General features: G+C 36.3%; 1 protein-coding gene across 1 annotated transcript in view; it reads left to right on the top strand.

Annotated features, from left to right (window-relative positions):
* The window catches only part of adgrv1 (adhesion G protein-coupled receptor V1), a 697,787-nt gene that overhangs the window by 266,045 nt on the left and 407,712 nt on the right, over nt 1-24,030 (top strand). The window contains exons 38-45 of the mRNA XM_051930189.1: nt 144-307; nt 2,214-2,307; nt 9,477-9,555; nt 10,489-10,627; nt 14,576-14,717; nt 16,620-16,882; nt 18,371-18,543; nt 22,820-22,944. Coding sequence (XP_051786149.1) covers nt 144-307; nt 2,214-2,307; nt 9,477-9,555; nt 10,489-10,627; nt 14,576-14,717; nt 16,620-16,882; nt 18,371-18,543; nt 22,820-22,944 — 1,179 coding nt within the window. The remainder of the gene's footprint in view (nt 1-143; nt 308-2,213; nt 2,308-9,476; nt 9,556-10,488; nt 10,628-14,575; nt 14,718-16,619; nt 16,883-18,370; nt 18,544-22,819; nt 22,945-24,030) is intronic.

The raw sequence follows: 24,030 nt of genomic DNA, 5'->3' as shown, positions 1-24,030 counted from the left end.
TAATTAATACTATGCATAGTCTAGTAAATTACTAGCTCTAAATATTTTTTATTCTGTAGGGATCCTCTAACAATAAAGGCTGATAAATGAAAAAGTACAGAATTTATTTTAACTACTTGTTATTAATTTGTATTTATCACCAGGAGCTATAAATATTACATATGAAACTGTAAAAGGGTCTCTTCAACCACTCAACATGACTGAGGTATCTCTAGCTGAACCGGGACTTGACTTTCTACCTGTTTCTGGATTTGTAGTTCTACAGCCAGGACAAACATCAGCAGTCATCACTGTTACAATTCTAGAGGTACTTTTATACCTATTATAATTAAACAGTATAATTTGATTTTAATTTGTCAAGCCATGATCAAAAACAAGATACCAAAAATATGTTATGTGATGAGGCTAACGTAACTGGTGTCTGGTAAAACACAAGACTGAGATAAACAGTTGGGGCATCTTGAAGGTGTACCCCATATATTTTTGAGAAAACAAAAAAAAATTCACAAAAGTAAGTGAGACGTCTTTTCAGACGTGAGTCGTTTAGTCGTGAGTTGTTAGGTTTGACTGCCTCAAGATATCAGCAGAAACCCTTAAGACGATACCAGACTGGAAGAGGCAAGTCCAAGGAACCAAGATCTGGAAGTGGCATCACTGCTGCTGTGGGCTGTCAGATCTGCGAGGGAGAAAGGAGGAAGAGCATTAGGCAACAGCACCAACATTCATCTCAGGGTGGAATTGCAATTAGATAAACCCTCAAGTTGTCTCCCAAGTGCACATGTGTGACACTGGATAAATATTTGCTTATTGCAATTAGATTTATAAACTCCTGAAAAACTGGGAAGGTGTGAATGATAACTGATTTTGGATACAGATAATAAATTGGTTTTTTTTCTTGTTGGAATTGTATTGCTTTACAGAGAAAAGCCAAACAAAATGACACCTTTTATGGCTTTTCTCTACATTCCTAATGGCTAACACGGTACAACACCCTAGTATTGTTTTACAGTAAAACGTGTGTTTCTTCAATAATTTATCATGTCTTAACTAATTTGTCTTGAATTTTTCAATTAATTTTGTATGAAAATTTGGTATAAAAATATTATAATACTGTAATTAAAAATAGTGTTATGTCCACTGTGGAAAGCAGCCTGGACACAGACACCGATGGTTTACACCCAAACACACGTTTATTATACATAACTACTATTTACAACCCTATAAGGTTGAGCTTCCATGCTCTGTTCCTGTGGTCCACATACCAACCAGGGCGGATGCCCTCTCGTGGTCCAGAGGAGGCGTAGTCCCTCTCCCCGTCCTTCCAGGTGTCCTGGCTGGGTACTGCCCCCAGCCGCTCTCCACACCACATATGCATTTATTCAGTGTAAAATCACTGACTTTTTTCCTCATCATGTCAAGAGAGATGAAGAATATCCTAACGGCAATGGTGCATTGCTCAGAAAATAACATCAGTCTATCACTGACACACACACCAGGCTAATCTTTACCCACTAATCCTACTAAAAGCAGGCCTTTTCACTCTAGAGATGAAATGGAGTATTTCCAATGTGAACACTAGTCTAAACATAGCAAGTTCTCGGACACTCCAAACTGAAGGCAGTGCAATTAACAATGAAACAGTGGGTCTTATACAGTTAGGAGACAACAGTATCTGCTGCACCACTGTACTGTTTTTTTTTTCCTTTTTTTTTTTAAACAAGTTGGATTTCAAACCACAAAAAAAATGCATTTTAATGTTTAAATAAATACAGAGTTACAATTTGGTACTATTCCACGAAAGTTTAAAAACAAAAATATTTAGCTTTTAAAAATGTGAGGGCAATGTGCTGTCTTATTTCAGTACTATAGTACTCTTTTTTATGGTTAGTGGAGTACTGCCAACATTAATACGAATAGAATGCCTTTTAACTAGTGGTTTATATTTCTCTATTTCAACTTCTCTTACACTGCTAATGAAATAATTATTACCTTAAGAAGATGGTGACTGTATAAATTACTAATTTTTCTGTGAGGAAATGTTTTCAAATTTAAGATTCTAGAACCCATGATAGATCTTACCCACCCATGCCTGTCACCTGACTAGCATTGCATTAAACCCTTACTCCTTCATACCAGACACCTTATCTTCACCTTGGAGGTTTTACAATGTTTTCAGTGTTTATAAGGTTATATTTTTTCCCATTTTTTTGTAGGATGATGTGCCTGAATTGCCAGAAATCTTCCTGATAAATATTACTTCAGCAGTGCTGATCACATACCATCCATCTGCTGCCTCTCCCTACCTTGGTAAGTCAAGTGTATTCTAAAGTACTTGTAATCACATCAACGTTTGATTGACTTGCTGTTAACTGCAAATACAAGTCTGAATTCTCATGTAAAGGCTAGCAATGATAAATAAGCATGTTATAAAAGACGAACAAAACTCATTTACATGTAGGCATATAAATTGATGGATAAATGACTCTTTAATGTCTATAAATCAGATATTTAAAACTCATTGCATGACCTCTGCTTAATATGCATTTGTAAAATGGACAACAAAAAGCACACGTGAGGCACCATCATTTAATATACTTTGTTGTTGACTGAAGGAATGCACAGTCCACAAAATGAAATGTTGGGGCATGAATCAGATCAGTCCTTTCAATATACACAATGTACTCAAAAATAAACAAGCACTTGATGATTCAATAAGGTATAAGAAAGTAAAGAGCAGCAAAGCAAAACAAACTCAGAGTGGTTTAATGCTCTCTCAGACAGCCAGTATTTGGAAAGGAGCTTCGGTCCGCAGTCATTTCTCTCTAGAATGAGATACATCATGCCGGGATCATCACGATTTTATAGCAGGGGGACAGGAAGGGGTGGAATCAGTTTCCAACTGTTTTTTCTTGGTAGAGTTCTATATTACTTTACTTTCACCCTTTTGTATTATTAATATGTAGCCTTTGTCAGAATGCCTCAGGTCTCACAGACTGTTTATAAGGTATTGTACCATATAACTCATCTACATTTATAACCTCAGGCTATTAGGTGAACTAAAAGAAGCTTGAGTTTAGTTACACTTTAAATAATGTATTATTGATAATATTCATAAATGATAACAATAAGCAAAGTACAAGTGAATACTGGCAACCATTCAGCCTGATACATGCTGATGTGTAGTTTTAGGTGGCACACAGTCTTGTTTTTTACTTAAAATGTCTCTAGTTAAGGCATCATTTTTGGTCAGCTTTCTTCAGAACAAGGCCGCATGCCTGTCTCAATATGGTTGCTGAGCTGTGCTCTTCGTTGTGTTGCCCTTTTCAGTTCTTGCTCTGTGAAATGCTCCTTCTTCAGATGGTGTAAGAGAGAGAGAGGGAGGGGTAAAGCAAGCAAATTTATAGACTCTCTGTCAAACCCCTAGAGTCAATAGGGCGTTTTGGTACTTAATGGCTTCTAATTTAAAATCAAACAGGCAACTGTAGACTAATAGAATTCTGGTATGACACAATGGTTTCACACCTGCCCCCAATACCATTTGTTAAGGTAAAACTTGCCAGCTAGGTAGTTGGTTTCTATGCGGGGGTTGATTGAGAGAGTCCTGCAGAGAATCACTTGCCAGACTGGTTTTAGGCACTTCCCCCAACCCTGTCGTAAAATTACAAAGACTCAGTCCTAAGAAGGTTGCAGAGGGGTTCTTAATCATCAAACCATTGCTGTTCTTATCAATGATATAATACTAATGTCTAAGTTACAAATAAAGACCTACAAAATATTTATCAACTTGAATACCAAATTCCACGCCACAACACCCTCCATTGGTGGTTTCGCAGGGCTGTGAGAGAAAAAGGAGGATGATATTGTCGGCAACAGCACACCCTTGTGTCCCAAAGTGGTATTGCTTACCTTGGATGATCCCGGAAGGGAAACCTCAGACACAGATGCGTGACAGCTGAGCTTACTTTAAATACAGTCTATTGATCCATTTTCAGAGTGCTGCTTCATTGAAACACTTTGACAAGAGTAGTTGATAATAATAATTTTAGAATCTCTGAATTAGACAAATTATGGAAAATAACAATAACATCTGCAATGGCAGCAAAATGAAAATAAAGTATCAAATGTACAAACTAGTCAAAAGCTTCGGGTGCCTTTAGATTTTGCATGATCTCATTTTAATGTGACAAAGTGACAACATGTTGTATGTTGCTTGGATATTCAAGTTAGACTTTCACAGTACTCTGTACAGGTGACAATACTACTGTTACTATTAATGCTAGCAGCTTGACAATCTAACATGTTGAAATTATTAGAATAAAGTAGCTTTACAGTGTAATTCAGTAAATATTCCCTACATATTTGGAACCCATCACTTAGTTATCTAGAGTGTCCTCTATTGCTAATGGAGACTTCAAAAAGTACAACAGTTCTGTAGATAAGACCTTGGGAAAGCAAGTAGTTTCCAAAATTAAGGGAACACTTAATCATCACAGTCTAAAACCAAGTCAGTTAAGCTTCAGAGTTATCAATCTGTCTAGTTAGGAAGCATAAGCTAATGTGAATCAACTTCACCTACTTTTACACAAATGAAATTGCCAACAGGTGCACTGGAGAGGCAACAGCAAGGCAACCCGCAAAAAGGGAATGGTTCTGCAGGTGGTGGCTACAAATCATTGTTCTTTCCTTATCTTTCCTGACTGATTCTTTTCTAGTTTTGCATTTTGCTGGTGTCTTATTACTACTGGTAGCATGAGGCGGTACCTACAGCCGATTTAGTTTGCACAGGTAGTCCAACTTCTCCAGGATGTCACATGTTTGCTGTGTCTCTCTAGAGCATAGAGGAGATACAAGAAGATGGGCCTGTTACATGAGGAGAGTTAGACGAGGCTGTAGAAGGGCATTAACCCAGCAGTAGGACCAGCATCATCTCCTTTGTGTGAGATGGAACAAGGAGAGCACTGCCAGAGCCCTACAAAATAACCTCCAGCTGGCTACTGGTGTACATACTTCTCACCAAACTGTCAGAAATAGACTCTACAAGGGTGGCATGAGAACCCGACATCGTCTAGTGGGATCTGTGCTTACAGTAAATCACCATGCAGCTTGAGTGCCATTTTCCAGGGAATGCTGAAATTGGCAGCTCCACCATTGGCACATTGTTCTCTTTAAAGATGAGAGCAGGTTCGCAATAAGACCATGTGACAGACGTGAAAGACTCTGGTGCACCATGGTGTATGTTGTGCAGCCTGCAACATCATCCAGCATGACTTGTTTGGGGGTTGGTCAGTGATGATCTGGGGAGGAATATCTTTAGAGTGTCACACAGACATCAATGCACTAGGCAATGGTACCCAGACTGCTGTTAGGTAGCACAGTGAAATCCACAGAGCCATTATCTTATGCTGGTACAGTGGGCTCTGGGTTCCTCCTGGTGCAGGACAATGCCCAGTCTCATGTGGCCAGATTGTGTAGGCAGTTTCTGGATGACAAAGACATTGATGCCATTGACTGGCCTGCTTGTTCCCCATACCTGAATCCAACTGAGAACCTCTGGGATGTTATATCGTGCATCTGACGCTGCCAAGTAGTGCCACAGACTGTCCAGGAGCTCACTGATGCCCTGACCCAGGTCTGGCTAGAGATCCCCCAGGACACCATGCGCCATTTCATCAGGTGCATGCCCAGACGTTGACAGGACTGCATGCAGGTATGTAGGGACCATACACAGTACTGAGGAACATGAGTTGCTGTGATGGAATTCATTAAAGTTGGATCAGCTTGTGATTTCAATTTTTGACTTTGATTTTCACTGTGATGTTGAATGCAGCTCTCAATGGTTTGGGGATTTTGGTTTCCATCAACTGTTGTTACATCATTTAAATCTGAACAAATTACACAGTATTACTCAGTAAAGATTTTCATCTTGAATATTTCATTCATCGAAATCTGATGTGTGATTTAAGTGTTCCCTTAATTTTTTGAGCAGTGTATATTTGTATAGTTTACATTTAGGTGATTTTTTTCAACAAGAGGAACAAGTATTGTGATTTTATATTGAATTTTGAAAGTCATTAAAAAAACAGCAGTTGACAGAATATAAATAAATATATAATTTTTAAAAAAAAATTATCAATCTGGATATACATTTCCTTGACTGAAATCAATGTATTATTTGTTATATGTTTATTTTTAGTTTTGTCTAAAATGAAAGGCATTAAGATGCACTAATCCAGTGGTTCTCAATCTGTGGGGTGGGACCCCTAGGGGGGCGCGAAGATTTGAAAAAAGAAAACAAGAATCAAAAATATGAAAAATACATCTATTGAAACCAAAACAAATTAACTTAAACTACGTTCTGATAAGTTGGTGGGCGTAGCTCTGTGAGTTGTCGTCGTAATCCAATGGTCTTAGAGTTGGTGGGCGTGGTTCCTTCCTGCGTGTGCCATTGGCGGCTTACTTGTTGGCGGCTTAGTGAATCCACGCCCCTTCCGGCGTGCTTTCCATGGGTGGCTACTTGTTTTCCGGCTTAGTGAATTATATATATAGATGTTCATTTTACATATCCTGTCTTTTTTAATCAACTGGTTATAGCCTGATGATATATGAAAGCTTTAATGCTTTTTGCAGCTATATTACTATTGTTTTCCATGTAGTACATAGCCTTTGATTGACTTATTAAAATGAACTTAATAAATATATATGTATATATTGCAAATAAGACAGTGATTAAATTCCCTGACTCCTCTGTAATGACTACACAGTGAAACACGTGCTGCTCTGCTTGCACCAAATATTCTGTTGGCTTACACGGTGGTTGGAGAGTGGATTCCAATGGAGTCATTACATTGTCACTTTCTCTCAGTGAGGTTAGGAGCTTTCTCTACACTGGCTGCAAGAGCTCCACTTGTCTTAGCTTTACTGGCCTTGAGGTCTCCTTCCTGGTCCTTCTAATTTCACTGCATTCCATTGCATCTTAAAACAAACTGGGAAAGTGTTTGGACGTTAGTCTTTGGCATCTCATCACATAATCTGCCTTCTATTTTGTATAGCATTGTACTAATTGAAAACATTTCAGTAATGCGATCAGTTAAACACTTTTGCCACCAGCTTCTGTTGAGGTATATTTGTTCCAGGGCTTCAACCCATAGAGAACCCTGGTGATTTAGTCACCCACTTTTGAGGCATCATCCATAAGATAAAGATCACATATTTGTATCAGATATCACGTGCTCCTTCAAAATAATACTCATCTTTGTACTCGGGTGGTACATTTGCAGAATGCTTGCTGTACTTTTCCAGTAGGAAACAGGGTAGGAATAGCTACCCAGTCATTGCTCCCCTGGCACATTATCCTTCCACTCTTTTAAAATGTAAACAGGAATTACTCTGGACCATCTACTTCCTGTAGCATGAATTTGGCATGGACAGAGGCTAATTGTGGAGGAGATCACAAGTCAATTACAAGGAAAATGAACTGATTAATCACAGCAACAAGTCAGGACACTACCCTGAAACGACAAAAAGGAAGTCCTGAGAGCAGACTTCCAGCCTGGTCTAGGGCTTCTTTTAAAAAAAAGCTTCTTATCTGCACACAGAGAAGAAGAAATAGTTTTTTTTTTTAAGTTTTATTCCTTTGAAATAACTGGAAGTGTGGTTTCTGGAAATATTTCCTTTCCTCTGTCACACTTCGACTTACACACTCCATATTGATGCAGAAATAAATAGAGACAGAGAAAAAGATCATCTGCATATAACCACAGAGTTAAGGAGCAAACCTGTTACATTAAATGATACAATAACACCACAATGCTTTAGTGAAAAACAGCAGCTGCATCTCATAAGGCCCAGCTTGGGTTGATCAACATACAGTGAAAATGTTGTGATTTTATTACATAGGGCATTATTGTGGGCAACACATTTATGTAAGTTTAAAGAATTAAGAATTTTTCTTAAGTATTGAGATGTCACTGCCCATCACTGGAGAAGAAACATAGTAGTTTACCAGGCAAAAAAACACTTAATGTCTTATTTATTCAGCCTTAATCCAACAATGTTTTTCTATAATGATGTGTTTACTAAAGTCAGTATCACAGGCATACATTACGTTTTCAAAATGCTAATATTTTATTTTGCAGGGTGACAAAATTGAAATAGAGCCTACTGATTTGGATAAACTAGCAGAATACATTATAATGTCAGATCTGTGACATATGTGCCACATCATTTGCACACTATATCCAAGACTGGGTTATTCTTCAGGCCTGTCATGGTTAATATGTAATGATGGAATCAGCCTTTTGGGGCTTGCATTTATACTACTCACAGAGCCAAAACACACAACATCCCTGTTATAGCACATTCATTATGATTGCAGCCTTGTTGGCCCTTGTAGATTCTCATTCCTAGGCAAAGTGCTAATAGTGCATCCAAAAAGCAACCTAAACCTGGAAAGCTAAGGCATAAAGTGGGTATTTTGAAAAGTTATGAAGGAAGATGCTTTATGGCTGCTACGTAAACCAAACACATTGTGCTCTAACACCAAACATAACACTTGAGGAGGAATATACACAAACCATGGGATAAAGATGTTATCTGCCCTGCAATGTTGTAATACATTAGAATATATAAAAGCAGCATATAATATATGCAGTAATCATTATATGGTTGGTCTTTCATTGCCTTTATTATGTTACTAGCTGTGTAAGCCCATGCTATAAAAAGCCTGGGGTCCTAGAAACTATTGAAATCGTCAGGAAAAAAAATTGGAACATAGAAATGTCAGGTAATTGAAAGGAACTACTCTGGGCATCTCTCTTCTAGAAGGATTCGTTTTGCCGACGTGCTCGCATCGCTTGTGCATTGCCAGTGGGAGGAAAAGTAAAAGGGATACCGTGTTGTTGATGTTAGCGGCTAATCAACTTTGTCTTTCTTCTCAGGTTTTGTTTTGCCGACGTGCTAACCTTGCTTGTGTATTAGCGGCGGGAGGAAAAGTAAAAGGGATACTGTGTTGCCAATGTTAGCGGCTAAGTGACTTTGTCTTTCTTCTGAGGTTTCGTTTTGCTGACGTGCTCACCTTACTTCTGTTATTAGCATCTAAGCAAGTTTTCCGTTTCCTTGGAGGCGGAGCCCTTAAATCCGACTCAACTTTTCACTTCTGGGCCGGACAGACACACACTTCTATGCGTAGATGTTCATACAGTATATAAGATATTTAATATACTGTAATTATAATTTGAGTTAGCTTGCAGAATATTTACCCAAATTGATAGTGTTTTGGGTATTGTCATGGTTATCACTAATCACTAAATGTCGATCATCTAATAAAAGTAATTTGTATACCATTTTCTTATACAAGAAATCATTGGATCATATTTTCTCCACCTAAATGTTATAATCATACACTATATACCATTTTAAAAATAATCCAAGGAAATTAAGAACCTTTTAATCAAAATGTATTTTTGTCCCTTTCTCAGATGTTCAAGGCCTTGTTGCCCAGATAACTATTGATGCCAGTGATGGAGTCAGAGGAATCATTGCATGGCAAAGCATTAAGTATGTATAATGCAGAAAATGCTGAAAGATGATGTTAGTGTAGATGCGACTGTTTAAATTACACTAATTTTTTTTAAAAAATAGCACATGTGAATTATCATTAAAAACGACAATACTAAACATGTTTATGTACTGTAAATATTTAATGAGATGAAAAAGTGTAAGAAATTCAGTGCTGTGAATATACAGTGGTAGACAAGAATGTTTTTGAATGTCTTAAAAAAGTAAAAAAATATTATTTTTATGTAAACAGTTTTGAATTTTTGGGGTTAGAAAGAAAAAAAATATTATCTTATGATTGGGGGTTATAATGAAGAATCACTAATTCACTAAATCACTAAGTCAATCAACAGCCACTATATCCCAAAATGTTAGTAGCATTATTGTTAAAATTAAAGCTTACAAATGAAAGCTAAAAATAGTTAGCATAATAAATAATTAAAAGAAAGAGAATGCTATGGATGCAAACAATTGGAGGCATTGATGAGGTGCATGTTGTTCAACAAGTAATAAGAAAGAATGTTGCCACCAAAAGTGTATGCTTAGATTTTTGTCCAGAGTGTATTTAGGGACACCCAGGTACAGCTGAAGAAACTACAAATAATAATTTAGATATGCTTTTAATCTCAAGAAAGTTTTTTTTTGGATGCAAATCCACATAAATTTAAAAAAAAATGTGTAAGTTACTTCCTCAAAAGTCATTCATCAGATAGATAGATAGATAGATAGATAGATAGATAGATAGATAGATAGATAGATAGATAGATAGATAGATAGATAGATAGATAGATAGATAGATAGATAGATAGATAGATACTTTATTAATCCCAAGGGGAAATTCACAATTTATGTGAATAATATGAGTAGATTAGATGTGTTCAATGACTGAATTATAATGAAATTGTAACATGTAATATTTATTTTCATTTGCAGTTTTGAAGTGAATGAAACTGAAACCAGTTTGACGTTGGTTGCCTATCGAAATGCAGGAACCTATGGAAATGTTTCTTTGTTCTTCTATGTACAGAATCTTGAAGCTCAGTTGGGACTTGACTTTAATGTTACTCCTACAGTAAGAATAATTACTTAAGTATTGATAAGAAAGTAATACAGGAACCTCCATTTTTAATCATATTGCTATCATTCAATTCTAGCATATTAAATAAATGAGAGCATATCCAGCACCTTTCCTTTGTATCCTTGTGTATCTAAGCCTCTCTTACCTGCTGCTTCTGCTCTCAGTTGTGTTCCTGTAAAGCCAGCTTCTCAGACTTATCATTTTGCAGTGCTATGTTCACCTCCTTTCTGGTTTTTGACTGCTACCATTGGTAGACAGGTCCCCATAACCTGCTATGAAAGCATATTTTTGTGAATACTTGTTGTCTTTGAATGCATTTTGTTAGTATTTAGTGACTCAACATTGATCCATATGTTATTCACTTTGTTGTCATTGAATTGTTCCATTTTAACTCCTTTATTGTAAAGTAAAAAAAAAAAAATCACAATCTGGAATTGAACTTCACACCCCTGAAGTACTGTGTCATCCTGTCCAACACTGAGCAACCACAGTAACTCACTAATTACATCCATCCATTATCCAACCCACTATATCCTAACTACATGGTCACGGGAGTCTGCTGGAGCCAATCCCAGCCAACACAGGGCGCAGGGCAGGAAACAAACCCCGAGCAGGGCGCCAGCCCACCACTAATTACATCAAAGCCAAAATAACCAATCATGTTGCTTGGAGAGACTGGACACACACACACACACACAGATAGTTGCATTTGATTTTATAGCATAGATGTTTGTCTGTGAATGTGAAACAGTAATGCAGTGGTTAGTGTTTCTGCATCATGGTTGTAGGGGAGTAGGTTTTAATTAACGGTGTATGGCATTTGCACGTTCTCCCTGTGTCACTGTGAGGTTTTCTCTGGATATTCCAATTCCTCCTATACCTCAAAGACCTACATGGTAGGTTAATGCACAACTCAAAACATGACCTATTTTGTGTGAGTCTGTTTCGTGATGGATTTATTTCCTGTCCAGATCTGACTTCTGCCATCCATGAACCTGTAGTGGAAAAAGTAGGTTTAAAAACTAGATGGGTAGATTTTTTCATTGAGCTCTTAACCAGGAAAATAGAATGCTGCTTTTTTCAAAGAGCAATTTTGGAATTATTTTCTGTGACATATTGCATTATTCAAAAACCTTGGTACAAATGGCATGTAAACATGAATAATAAAGCTCAATGCTTGGGTTTAGCACGTTAATTATCCAGGCATAAGAAGTAACCAGGAGTAAAAATGAAGATGTATGTCTCACAAAACACTCTTTTTAAAAAAATCTCAATTTGAAGCTTTGTCTTAAATAATTGGTAGCAAATGACAAGGTTTATTACATTTATTATGTGCATTAATGTCATCCAAATAATACAGTATAATGTTGTATTTATATGCCTTGGGAGTTTCCTACCATAAAAAATTGTGATGTTACATCTTTGTTATTTCTGCTCATTTGTGTTTCTCAAAGTCAAAGTCAAAGTGAACTTTATTGTCATCTCAGCCATATACAAGTATACAGATAGACGAAATTGTGAAGCTCAGGGTCCACAGTGTAACATGACATGCAAATAATAAATTAAAAATAGAATTAAAATTTAAATTTAAAATTAAAATGCAAACAAGACAAGACATTGTGCAAAGACAAGACAAAGAAGTAGCAGCGATATGGATGTGTAAGATATGTAATATAATAAATAATAGATCTAGATAATACAGAAATTATCAGTGTATGATAATTGTTGTTTAAGACGTGTAAACAATGACAGGTAAGAATGTTTCACAGCAGAAGGATAACAAGAGTGTCAAAATACTTAAAGGTCAGTATGAGATTTTCAGTTCTTTTCTTCCTGCACACTCGTCTTTGTAGAACAGTGGCTCGCATGTATAAAAGTTCTGTTTTTAGAGGTGGTTGAGGCCGTGTGGATGGTCCCAGGGGGCAGCCTGGTGTTAAGGAGTCTAACAGCTTGGGGGTAAAAACTCTCCTGCAGCCTGGCAGATCTGGCTTTGATGCTGCAGTATCTTCTCTTGGATGGCAGAAGTGTGAAAAGATCATGTGAGGGGTGTAAGGGGTCCTGCACAATGCTCCAGGCCTTGCGGACACTGCATTTATAAAATATGTCCTGTAGTGAAGGGAGAGTGTTAAGCAACAGGTTACTAACAGTTTCCTCTTGACTTTTTTTGTGAAAATAACAACCAAAAGAAATAAAGGTGAGTATTGTATTACTGCAGACAAAAAATGACAGCAAAGTAACATTCCTGGCTGAGAAAATTAATTTTTTTTATATAAAAAATGCAGGCTCTATACAAATTTGTCTGAAAGTTCTGACTCTGGAAGATACCTCAAGTGAAATTTACCAAAGGGTAGCTTGTATTTCCATATCTGCCATTGTACATAACTACAGCATCCATCCATCCACCCATTCTCATAACCAGCTCCTTCCAGATACAGACACAAGGCAGCCGGAGTCTATCCCATCAAGCACTGGGTGCAAGGCAGGAACAACACTTGGAGAGGGTGCTGGTTCATTACAGGGTGAACACAGCACAAAGTAGTGAACCTCTCTGTGAAGGTTTTACTTGTAATATCATCTAGTTTTGACTTCTCATGCTGCAAGAACCAAAATGCCATTTGGAATTTCTCCGTTTGCTATAATTCTGTTATCTTGTTTTAATTCCTCACATACTCCACATCTTATTTACTAACTTCCCTAATTATAGATAATGAGTGCTGAGTACCAAGATACTTAGTAATTCTACACCAACAGAGATCATTTTTTTTATTTCATCAAATGCATGTAACAAAATATTGGAATAACTAATTGAATTGATGTCAGTGATATTTAAAGGCACATATGCAATGCAACTTTAAGTCTGATTTGGCAGTGGCTAAACATTCCTTGTAAAGTGAAAACAAAAAGACATAATGAATGGTTTAGGTCCCTGATGGGAAACCCTCTTTATTTCTGAAAGTAGTGGTGATGCATGTGTGTAAGCACAATTCTGGCAGTTAGGACTGCACTTTAGGGTGAAAACCCATCATATGGAGTTGCTTCTCTTCAGATCTTAAAGATATGGGACTTGGAAGTATGAAGATCTATTTGAAAAATAACAAAGATGGGCAGAGTGAAGTTTGAGTCATAGTTCTTCTTGAGGATTGGGACTTTCTAACTGTGGATGAGACAGAAAAACACGTCACTCTTCAGGAACAAGCCATAACCCCTGGGTTAGTCAGAATATTGGCTCACGTTTAACATCCTGCAACCTAAAGAAGAAACAGTCCGATTTGTAACTCAGAATTATGGATGTCAAATACAGTCTTTGTTGTCAGTTTAATCTCATATTTGACATTTTATACTGTATATTTATTTATTTTACTTAAGTACTAGAGAGTCATAGGAAATGCCTTAAAGGCCTATAGGTTTAGTTAATTGAGATCCAGCTTGTGGCCTTGACCTGACTAGGAGACTTAACGGCACTAACATTTAGTTTTGTAGAAAATGTGTACATTAGTGGGAGTTTAAACGTAGAAGATGATGGGAGTAGACTCTAGGGGGAAAAACACAAATTGAGATATGGAGTTGCCAGGAGAATGAAGGAGAGAGACCAAAAAAGAGACAGATGCTTTGAGAAGGATATGCAGGTGATTAGGAGAAATAAGAAGAAGGCCAGTAATAGAACAAGGTGGAAAGGAGAAAGCTGTGGCAGCTCTGTATAGGGGAAAAGCAAAAGAGAAAGAAGAAGATTTATTTTACACTTCTCCCTGATTACATGAACATCCTTCTTTGCTAACACAAACTAATGTTTGTTATTTATTCTTGTAAATTGTACTGTTAGTTTTATCACATTACAAATTTGTGAGTGATAGTACTTGTGGCATAATAATTCTGTTTCAACCTAATAAATTTTGAAATGCCTTTTTTTAACTGTGTCAATCTGTCTAATATCAAAAATTCCAGGTTTTGCACTTTGTTGATGGAGAGCGGTACAAATTCATTGAAGTGATGATTTTTGATGACATGATACCAGAGGGAGATGAGAAATTTCAGTTGATTTTGGTCAATCCTTCTTATGGACTGGAGCTTGGAGCCCAAACCACTGGTAATCTAATCAATTTTAAATATATTTAAAATATAAATAACACTTTCCAACAATTGATGTGCAGTTTATTGTATAATAATATTACATAGACCTTTTTATATAAGACAGATGTCAGGAACCCAAACCGAATAGGGTGAAACCCTATCACAGGTTAAGTCTCATGCATATACTCACACTCTCTTTTAGAGGGATCTCCAATTAACCTTACATGAAAGACATATCAAGAAATCATATTTGAAAGCAAATATTACATTTTAATAGACCTTCCAAATGTGTCATTTTGTACTAGCATCATTGCTTCTTGGGTATCAGAGGTGGTAGTTTTATTTTTACTAGTTTTATTCTTCATTGTTAGAAAGGCATCTAATCAAGGGCTGGATGGTGATTTGAAGGTACTGTATGTCTGATAGCTTACAGAATGTGAGTTGAGCTCTTGGCCTTGTCAATATCTCTCCTCTGGTACTCCAGTTTCAACCCAAACCTTGATATGTTTTATGGCTAATCTAAATGGGCCTGAGACATGTGTGCAGTGGCATAACTAGGGGTGCCCCGGGTGGCACATTTTTGGGGGTGGCATTATTGGCCAAAAGGCTCAGTACATTTCGTTTGTAAGCAGCAGGATTCGGAAAAATATCACTCATGAATGAAAAAAGTAAAATTCTCAGATTTTTGTCCACAAATGCTTCAAAAATAATTTTCAGACTGTCCTTCTGTGATGGCATCAGACACAGCAGTTAAAATGTATGAGGCAATAACAAAAATAAACATAAACATTACACCGATAAGAATTTCTAGGAAGATAAACAACTAATTTAAAATGTATATTTTCATTTCGTTATCAATCCGAATGCGTTCTTGCTCTGCACAGAAAACATCCCCACATAACACTTGTACACTACACTGGTTTTGGTTTTCGCAGCGTAATTATATTAAACTAATAATAAGAACACGGCTTATCAGTGCGTCTATACTATATTCTTGTCTAGTTGGTGCTTATAAATAATTATATGTGAAAAATTATTGCTGTTTCTCTATATATGAATAAATCTATGCAAAATTTATCTTTATTTGTCTCTATATGTCATTTTAATTTTCTATTTAAAATGGTTAACATATTCAGATATGTTGGCAGGCGGTAAATTGAAGCACCGCCCCACCGCGAGCGGCACAAACTCTAGCTACGCCCCTGCATGTGTGAGAGCGTGCCTTTCTTTAGGACTTACTGTATATTCATCTTATGGTTGGCTCTTGTCTGTTCTTAAAAATGTGCTTAGATAATAGATGGTTAAGAATCTTGTCAAAATGAAATTATTCCATGAGAAGGAGGAGCTAACAATTTTTTTCCTGGCTAATAATAAAGTAAAAGTCCTTCAAATGTTATTTTGCTATTTTTTTATTTTGGAAAGACAATGAAGCAAATTAATATTTTTTTACACAAACGTTATGAATTATGTTTTAACTAATATTGTACTCTGCAGAAACAGAATTAATTTTTTTTCCTCCTTCTTTTTGTATCACAATTAGATTATTAAGATGAAGACTGCAGTACACTTATTAGTCTTTTCTCTCTTTTATTATCTGTTTTCTTTTACTTTACTTAATAGAATGATGTCACTGTGGCTTAATTTAGGTATTGTATGGTCAAGATTTATTAATTGACAAATGTCTTTTTGTAGCAACACATCAAATGGTTAATAATGTAAATAACCTTGTTAGTTACCTTTGCAAGTACCTTTTTATGTTTACGCAGTCAATCATAGTTTAAGCATAACATATTTGTTAATATGATCTAAGTATATCCTGTTATGTAATTTTGTTTTATGTTTCTGCAAAGTTATTTGCAAAGTTTTTAATTATATTATGCATTTGCAACTTTTTCCATCACATATTGCTTATCTACAGCAACAGTTACCATTCTTGCTAATGACGACGGACATGGCGTGATCTCCTTCAACAATAGCGATCATTTTCTACTGAAGGAGCCCACATCCCTCAACCTTGGAGAAAGCACAGCGACTTTATACATTATTCGAGAGCCACCCCAAGGCACGTTTGGGATGGTCACTGTGAGATATCTTGTCAGTGGCCTTAATGGCTCTGATGCTTCACATGACTTGACCCCTACAGAGGGATTTATTGTCCTTAAAGATGGTGAAAGATTCAAGGTAAACAACTTCAGTGCAAGCTACCATCTATCAGTATATAGTATGTGTCATGTATGTGTAAGTATTACAAAGTAGGAAAATGCAAGCACAACTGAGTACAGTGTGCAAAGTGTTTAGTTTTTAAAGGAAAGTAATGTAACCATAGTACAAATATACAGTACATGGGAACAAATTTTGTATGTTTTAATTATGTAATAAAACTTACATCAGCATTTTACAAATGAGTAAGTTGTTGTACAATCAAACAGAATTCTGGAAAGGATTGTGCATGCTTAAGCTTGAATAAAGGTCTGTAGCACATTGAAATAATTTTGAAGACAGCAAGCCATTGAACCCTAACTTTTTCCTTAAATAAAAACATACTCATTCTAGAATATGGGTCCTTCTACATTAAAATCTACAGTAGTAACTACACTATGGAATCGTTTTAACAAACAGCATCTTTAGCAAGTGGAAGATGTTTTTAAAATGCCCTCCAGTCTCATATGGTCCAGTGTTGCCATCTCTTGTTTTCCATCATCTGGGGTTCTTTGCTTTTCTTCTGTGCAGATCATTCAGTCCAAGTACATAGCTTTAAGCATACATAAAACTTTTGCAAATATCATCAAATATCATTGCTCACATCCTTTTCTTCTCATCTCTAGTTCTGATTTTGCTGTCCTTCAGTATTGACTTCTTTTTTAATCACCATCAGTACAAGGTAGAGCAATGTATTAAAGAGCGGGGAGTGTTTTCTCCTGAATTATCAGAAAAAATATATTTAGTCAAATTAGTTCTATCCTTTTCTACAATTAATCTAAAACATTTGCAGGATTGTCTTTTTGAGTCTGATTGACATTTTTCCAAATAAGTTGTAATAAAAGGTTTAGATAAAAAGTGGACTCAAACGTTTGAGAGGTGTTTTGTTATGTGTGTATCAGTGCAGGCTCCTAACCTCAACCTCAATTTTGTAATAAAACACATGAAATGGCTTACAAGTATAAAACTGAACTTCGCTGTCTCCGCGCAATTTATGATTTCTTTTCAGTGAGTTTATTAATAAATTATTACCCATATGTAGAGGTGGATTTAGTAAGGTTCTAAGGTTCTAGAATTTCAGACTCATTACTTTTTATATTACAGTTACTCTAGTCATGTTTCCTTTAACATGTTTAAAGAAAAAGTTCACTTTGTAGAGGAACTTTCTGAATAATTGTTTTGAATATGTATTTACAAAAACATAGGTTTACTTTAAAATATTTTGTGTCTGTGATGGTATTAAATTTTCTGTTTTCTCTTTTGGTGTATGCAATAAGCTACACTCTATCTGCTTTCTTGTTCAGGAAGACAAAATTAAATATAATTATTTTGTCTGCTAACGGACAACTGATAACAATCACACATTATACATTTAATCTATAAACTGTATACTGTATACTGTATAGTGTGTGTGTGTGTGTGTATTGTTACAAGTTATATAAAATCATTTAAATAGTTCATTTTGTTTAGACCTTACAGATTTCTGCTATTTTGGATGAAGAGCCTGAGATGAATGAGACTTTCATTATTACTCTGTCAGACCCTACAGGAGGAGCAAGGATGGGCATGGTTCTTCAGAGTTTCATAACAGTGTTGCAGAACCAGGCTCCCCTTGGTCTCTTCAGGATATTTCCCATAAACAGGTTAGTCAAGTGACAAAACATATACAGTGTATTAAAATATACATCAACCTCTCTGATTGGGAAACCAAATAGTGTACATGCGGTCTGTGGTTTACTGGTATATTCCAATTAGTTTTATATTGCAGTTAGTTTTAACTAGTTTCATTCAACACTTTAAATACCATTTCATTAGTACATTTTAGGCATAGTGAAAAGGAGTTGTGACATAGCAATCTTATGTGGCATTGATTTTAGAGATCTTGAATAAACAGCAGGCATCTGCTCCACAGAAATTAAGATACAATGAAAGCATTGGGAGTAATCCATTTATTATCACTTTTTCCTCCCACATTTCCATTCAACTAACAAGAAATTAACAGTCCTGCTAAAGCATTTATGCATGCAGATATATGTGTGTGTGTGATTGTTTTTTTATATACTAGGGGGCTTTTCCCCCTGCTCGCTTCGCTCGCCAACCCCCGTTTTTGTTTTTCCGGATACACGCTTTTAAGATTTTTTTTTCTTTGAATTGTTGCTATTTCATTAGTTTCACTTTTATTTCCGAACTTTTGTAAAAACAATATGTGGAATCTCTCGAATCCCAATGTGCTGAATCTTTTTAATGAGGTCAGTGAGACATGTGTTTAATGACTTTGTACAATAATTCAGGATAGGTTCCTCTGTTTGGAATTTCAGCACAGACAAAACGATCTACATCATCAGCAGTTAAGAATTTTTTTTGCAAAGTAACCAATAAATGCATGTTTGGTAAACTCCATTTTTGAAATTCTCTTGACTTAAACTTCAAAGCCTTACAATATTTACATACTTCTGACATATCACCTATGTCCATATATTCGATCTCTATTCGACTTTTCGTTATTTCTCCGAGTAATAATTTCTCTTTCTTTGCGCTAATGCGATGTTTACTTTCTTTGTTTCACACCTATATTTTTTTTGAGTCTTTTGAATTTCAGTTTTCATTATCTCTAATCTGCTCTGCATGTGTTTGGCCCCCTTGTTTTTTAACTGCTTTATGATGTTTTTCTTTGTTTTCTACTCTGTCTTTTATTTCTAACCTCGCTTTATCCTGCTTTTGTTTCAAAGACACCTGGTCTGTGGTGATTATTTTCCCTTTTTCGAGTAATAATTTCCATTTGTTTGTGCTACTGCGATCTTTACTTTCTTTTTTTCCTACTTTCATATTCTTTAATTTTGAGCCTTTTGAATTCCATTTCTTTCATAATCTCTAACCTGCTCTGCATGTGTATAGCTCCAACGTCCGGATTGGATGTGCTTTTTTTTCAATTCCACTTGTTCCGGGCTGATAATTACATTCCTTATTTTCTGAATTTGCACCTAGATTATTCTTTTTCATTTTTGTCTCTCCAACGCTTTTGAGTCTCTTTTCTCCTCGCTGCTTTCTTCTTCACTTAGTCGTTTACATTTCATTTATAATGTATTGTCCTTATATACTTTATACGCGCTGAGAGCCCTGGATCTGTGTGTGCTCAAAGCCAAAACACGACTGAGTGTGTTGCTGCCCGTGCTCTTATTTGGTTGTAAGTAGGGCGTGTCTTGCAAGAATTTCATGTTCTACTTCATCGCGAGACGTTCCTGGGTCAATCTCTTGGCACAAAGTCTCATGTTTATGGTCCCTGCGAGACGCTCCGTGGCCAATCTCTTTAGTCTCATGGGTCTTTTAAGTGTCTTCCGTGATCTTAACATGAAGATCACGTCTCATCGCTCTACTGTTTCTCTGCAGGATTTTTTTTTATAATAGAGAGATTGGCAAACATACTTTAAGGAAGAGATCTTGATGATAGCTTCTAGCTCCTACCTTTTTGTGTAGGCTCACAGTAGTGACTTCTGAGAGGAGAAGGTCTGATGTCAAAATAAGTCAGAAGGCCAAACTTTTATTAACTAATCACTTCTATTGATTTATTTTAATACTTTTGCTTATCAGCTATTTTAACCTTTTTAAGTGCATTAATATGTAATAATGATATTATGAACATTTATGGCTACATACCATATCTACCAGCTTCTTATTCTTCAGTAAACAGTGATGTCTTTTAATCTTTTTTCCTTTGTTTCTGTATATTATATTCCGCCTTGAGCTTAACACCTCCCTCTCCCCCTACCCCACTTGTATTTATATCCGTAATAAAACTCATCTTTTTATATTTCTTTGGTCCATCTGTTGATTTGGGATCAGTGACAGCTCAAGAGTGTTCCAAATCATCCGCACTAGTAAGAGATCTAAGTCACTGCACATTTGGATTTAAATTAGTGGATGTCCTAAATGTGGTTCATACGAAAACATGGAAATCATGAAAGTAAGTGTTGTGTACCAGTTGCCTAGAAGTGCACTGTACCTCAACAAATACACTGACACTTAAAGCTTAATTCAAGTATAATACAATACAGTCATTGGCAACACTTTAGTTTAAGTACTGCAAAAATACATCTATTAATTTACTCTTATGCAACAAGACATTAATAAGGGATTCTTTTACTCTTAATTATGGTTATAAATATTTAGTAAAGTGGTTATTCATCTCTGTGCAGTGTGACATTTGATATGCTGGTAAAATTACTTATGAATATTAAGATTTCACAAGTCTTAAAAAAAGTGTGCAATATGAAATGACATATGTCTTACTTAAGCCACTTCAGATCATTCCAAACTTAACTTATTTTAGTAGGCCATATTGCACAGATGAATAACTACTTTACTGATGCTATGTGTATTGTCACCAAAAGAAGCCTCTATATATATTACGATGTGTGAATCCCTGTCTTGCACACCTAACACGCGAGGGTGAGTCTCAGTACTTTAGCAAAACCAGCTTTTATTCAGCTTGAAACAGGAACAGCACAGTTATTTATTGTAGCGGGATCTGCCACTCTCCTATATACAGACACAGCAATCAGGCAAGGTCATGGTCAGGTTAGTGGCCAAGTAATCCTGTTCCCTGCAGTTATAATGTTCCTTGCATCACCCACCGACTGCAGGTGCTCATAGCACCACTGCAATCTTTTCGGATTTGTTTTTGCGGTGAGCTGTTACAGCGCTGAGAGCCTGTGGTTGCCTCAGCAACTGATAGACTGTTTTCCATAGACGCGGCGTTCGCGCTTCGGGACACTCTTCGGTGTGTCATCCATTGAGGGGAGTCCTAAAAGAGTTTGGAAATCTTACAATTTAAAATCCAACGTTAACATTATAAAAAGTTATTGTCTGTTTTTACCTGCATTGTTATCAATCTTTAATTTAATATTGTTTTTTGTATCAGCATGCTGCTGCTGGAGTATGTGAATTTCCCCGTAGGATTAATAAAGTATCTATCTATCTATCTATCTATCTATCTATCTATCTATCTATCTATCTATCTATCTATCTATCTATCTATCTATCTATCTATCTATCTATCTATCTATCTATCTATCTATCTATCTATCTATCTATCTATCTATCTACTTAACAGATTTAGATCAGGTTTTTTTCTCTAACTTCCTCGAACATTCCAGTTGATTTTGCAACTTCTCTCATCAAGAATCATAGTTCGCTTGCAGGAGTAATATATTCATGCTAATCCGAGACAGAGGGGAGGGGGAAGCGTGACTTCAGGAGTGGGGAGCCAGGAGGGGCCCTCCTCACTGCCCTGTTTCACTACTATGTGGGCAGAGCCGCAGGGGACAGCTAGTTGTTCCATAAGAGTAAATGTGTAATAGATGTATTTTTGCAGTACCTAAACTAAAGTGTTACCAATCATGTATTTATATTTTTTTCTACCCTGCTTTTATAACCTGTTTATCTAGTTCTGGGTCACAAGAAACCATCCATCCATCCATTTTCCAACCAGGAACCTATCCTGGGCAGGGTGCCAACCCACCGCAGGACACACACAAACACACCCACACACCAAGCACACACTAGGGCCAATTTAGAATCACCAATCCACCTAACCTGCATGTCTTTGGACTGTGGGAGGAAACCGGAGCACCCGGATGAAACCCACGCAGACACAGGGAGAACATGCAAACTCCACGCAGGGAGGACCCAGGAAGCGAACCCAGGTCTTCTAACTGCGAGGCAGCAGCACTACCACTGCACCAGTGTGCCACCCGTCACAAGAAACCAATAAAATCATAAAAATAACAATTTAGAAAATAAAAATCTTTATAAGGCATGATATTTGAAAATTTTTATTCTTAGATAAACATACTTTTTTCATTAATGCTCTTTGAGACACTGTTTTGCAATATAATCTGTACTATAATCTGTGTTTTGTAGGACAAGCCCAGTAATTATTGAAGAAGGAAACCGAACTCTCTATCTAGGCATATCACGGAGTAATGGCCTTGATACAACAGTAACTGTAGAGTGGGAAACACAGCCTGTTACTGCTTATGGCTTTGGTAAGCAAATAAAATTCAGTCTTTTTTTATTCATTTATTTTCTATATGATTGCCTATATGATACTGTGCTAGCCTGTAGTACAATAACAAAGCAAAAAATGATACAGCAGCATAGTACAAGAGACATCAATAGAAAAGCAACAGTATCCAATTTAAAAAAAAATATATCGCATCAAAACATTCAATATACACCTGGCAGAATAAGTAACTGATTTGGGTATATGCCAGAGCCAAGCCTGACAACACTGATAAAAACAGAAATTTTTTTACAGTTATATTATTTATAGTAATTTGCTGAGCCCAAAGAAATATATTCACACACAAATAATATTCTTATTGAAGAAAAGCAAGGATCAAGCAGCTCAACATACTGTTGGCATCCGAGAAGAAACCAACACAAAAGAAAAACAGCACTGACACTGGAAACATGCAAACTTCACACACATGCTGGAGCATTCACCATAAGAAATGTATTGCCTTGTGCTCAAAATCACAAAAACTGGAAGTAAATTTAGCACCATACTCTTAGAAGGTGATGACTATGCAGTGCAGGAATTAATTTTGTGCTGTGATTTGAGATCGGTCATGTCAGATTTTGGTGAATATTTAAGAATATGGCTGTTTTTATTTGCTGAATAATTTAATACTTTTAAAGAAAAATAAATCTTTTGTGACATCTTGAAAATATAAAAAACGGCAGGCTGTAATGAAACTGTAAGTTCGGCACAGTAATGCACTGAAACGAGTGACTCCAGAATCCAGAGTACAAAAATGCAAGTCACTGTGAAGATTTTGCATAGTCTTACTTTGTGTTAATAGGTTTTCTCAAGATTTACTCAAGTCTCCTGTTATAACGCAAAAATGTTGATACTGGCATGATAGTTGAGTCTTAATTGGCCCAGTATGAGGCACTGTGAGTGTGTACCTTTAAATGTTCTATGATGGACAAGTATCTGATATATGAGAGGATAGATGAAAGTTTACTAAATGTAAATCTTTAAGTGGAATTAAATCTTGCACAGTTTTCTCTGAACTAAGCTGAAAATGACAAAAGTATTTAGTATCCACAATTCGTTATATTGCATT

This window comes from Erpetoichthys calabaricus, chromosome 7 (assembly GCF_900747795.2).
Source record: "Erpetoichthys calabaricus chromosome 7, fErpCal1.3, whole genome shotgun sequence".
Lineage (NCBI taxonomy): Eukaryota > Metazoa > Chordata > Cladistia > Polypteriformes > Polypteridae > Erpetoichthys > Erpetoichthys calabaricus.
Note: the sequence above shows the minus strand (reverse complement) of the source record. Positions and strands in the feature narration are given on the sequence as shown.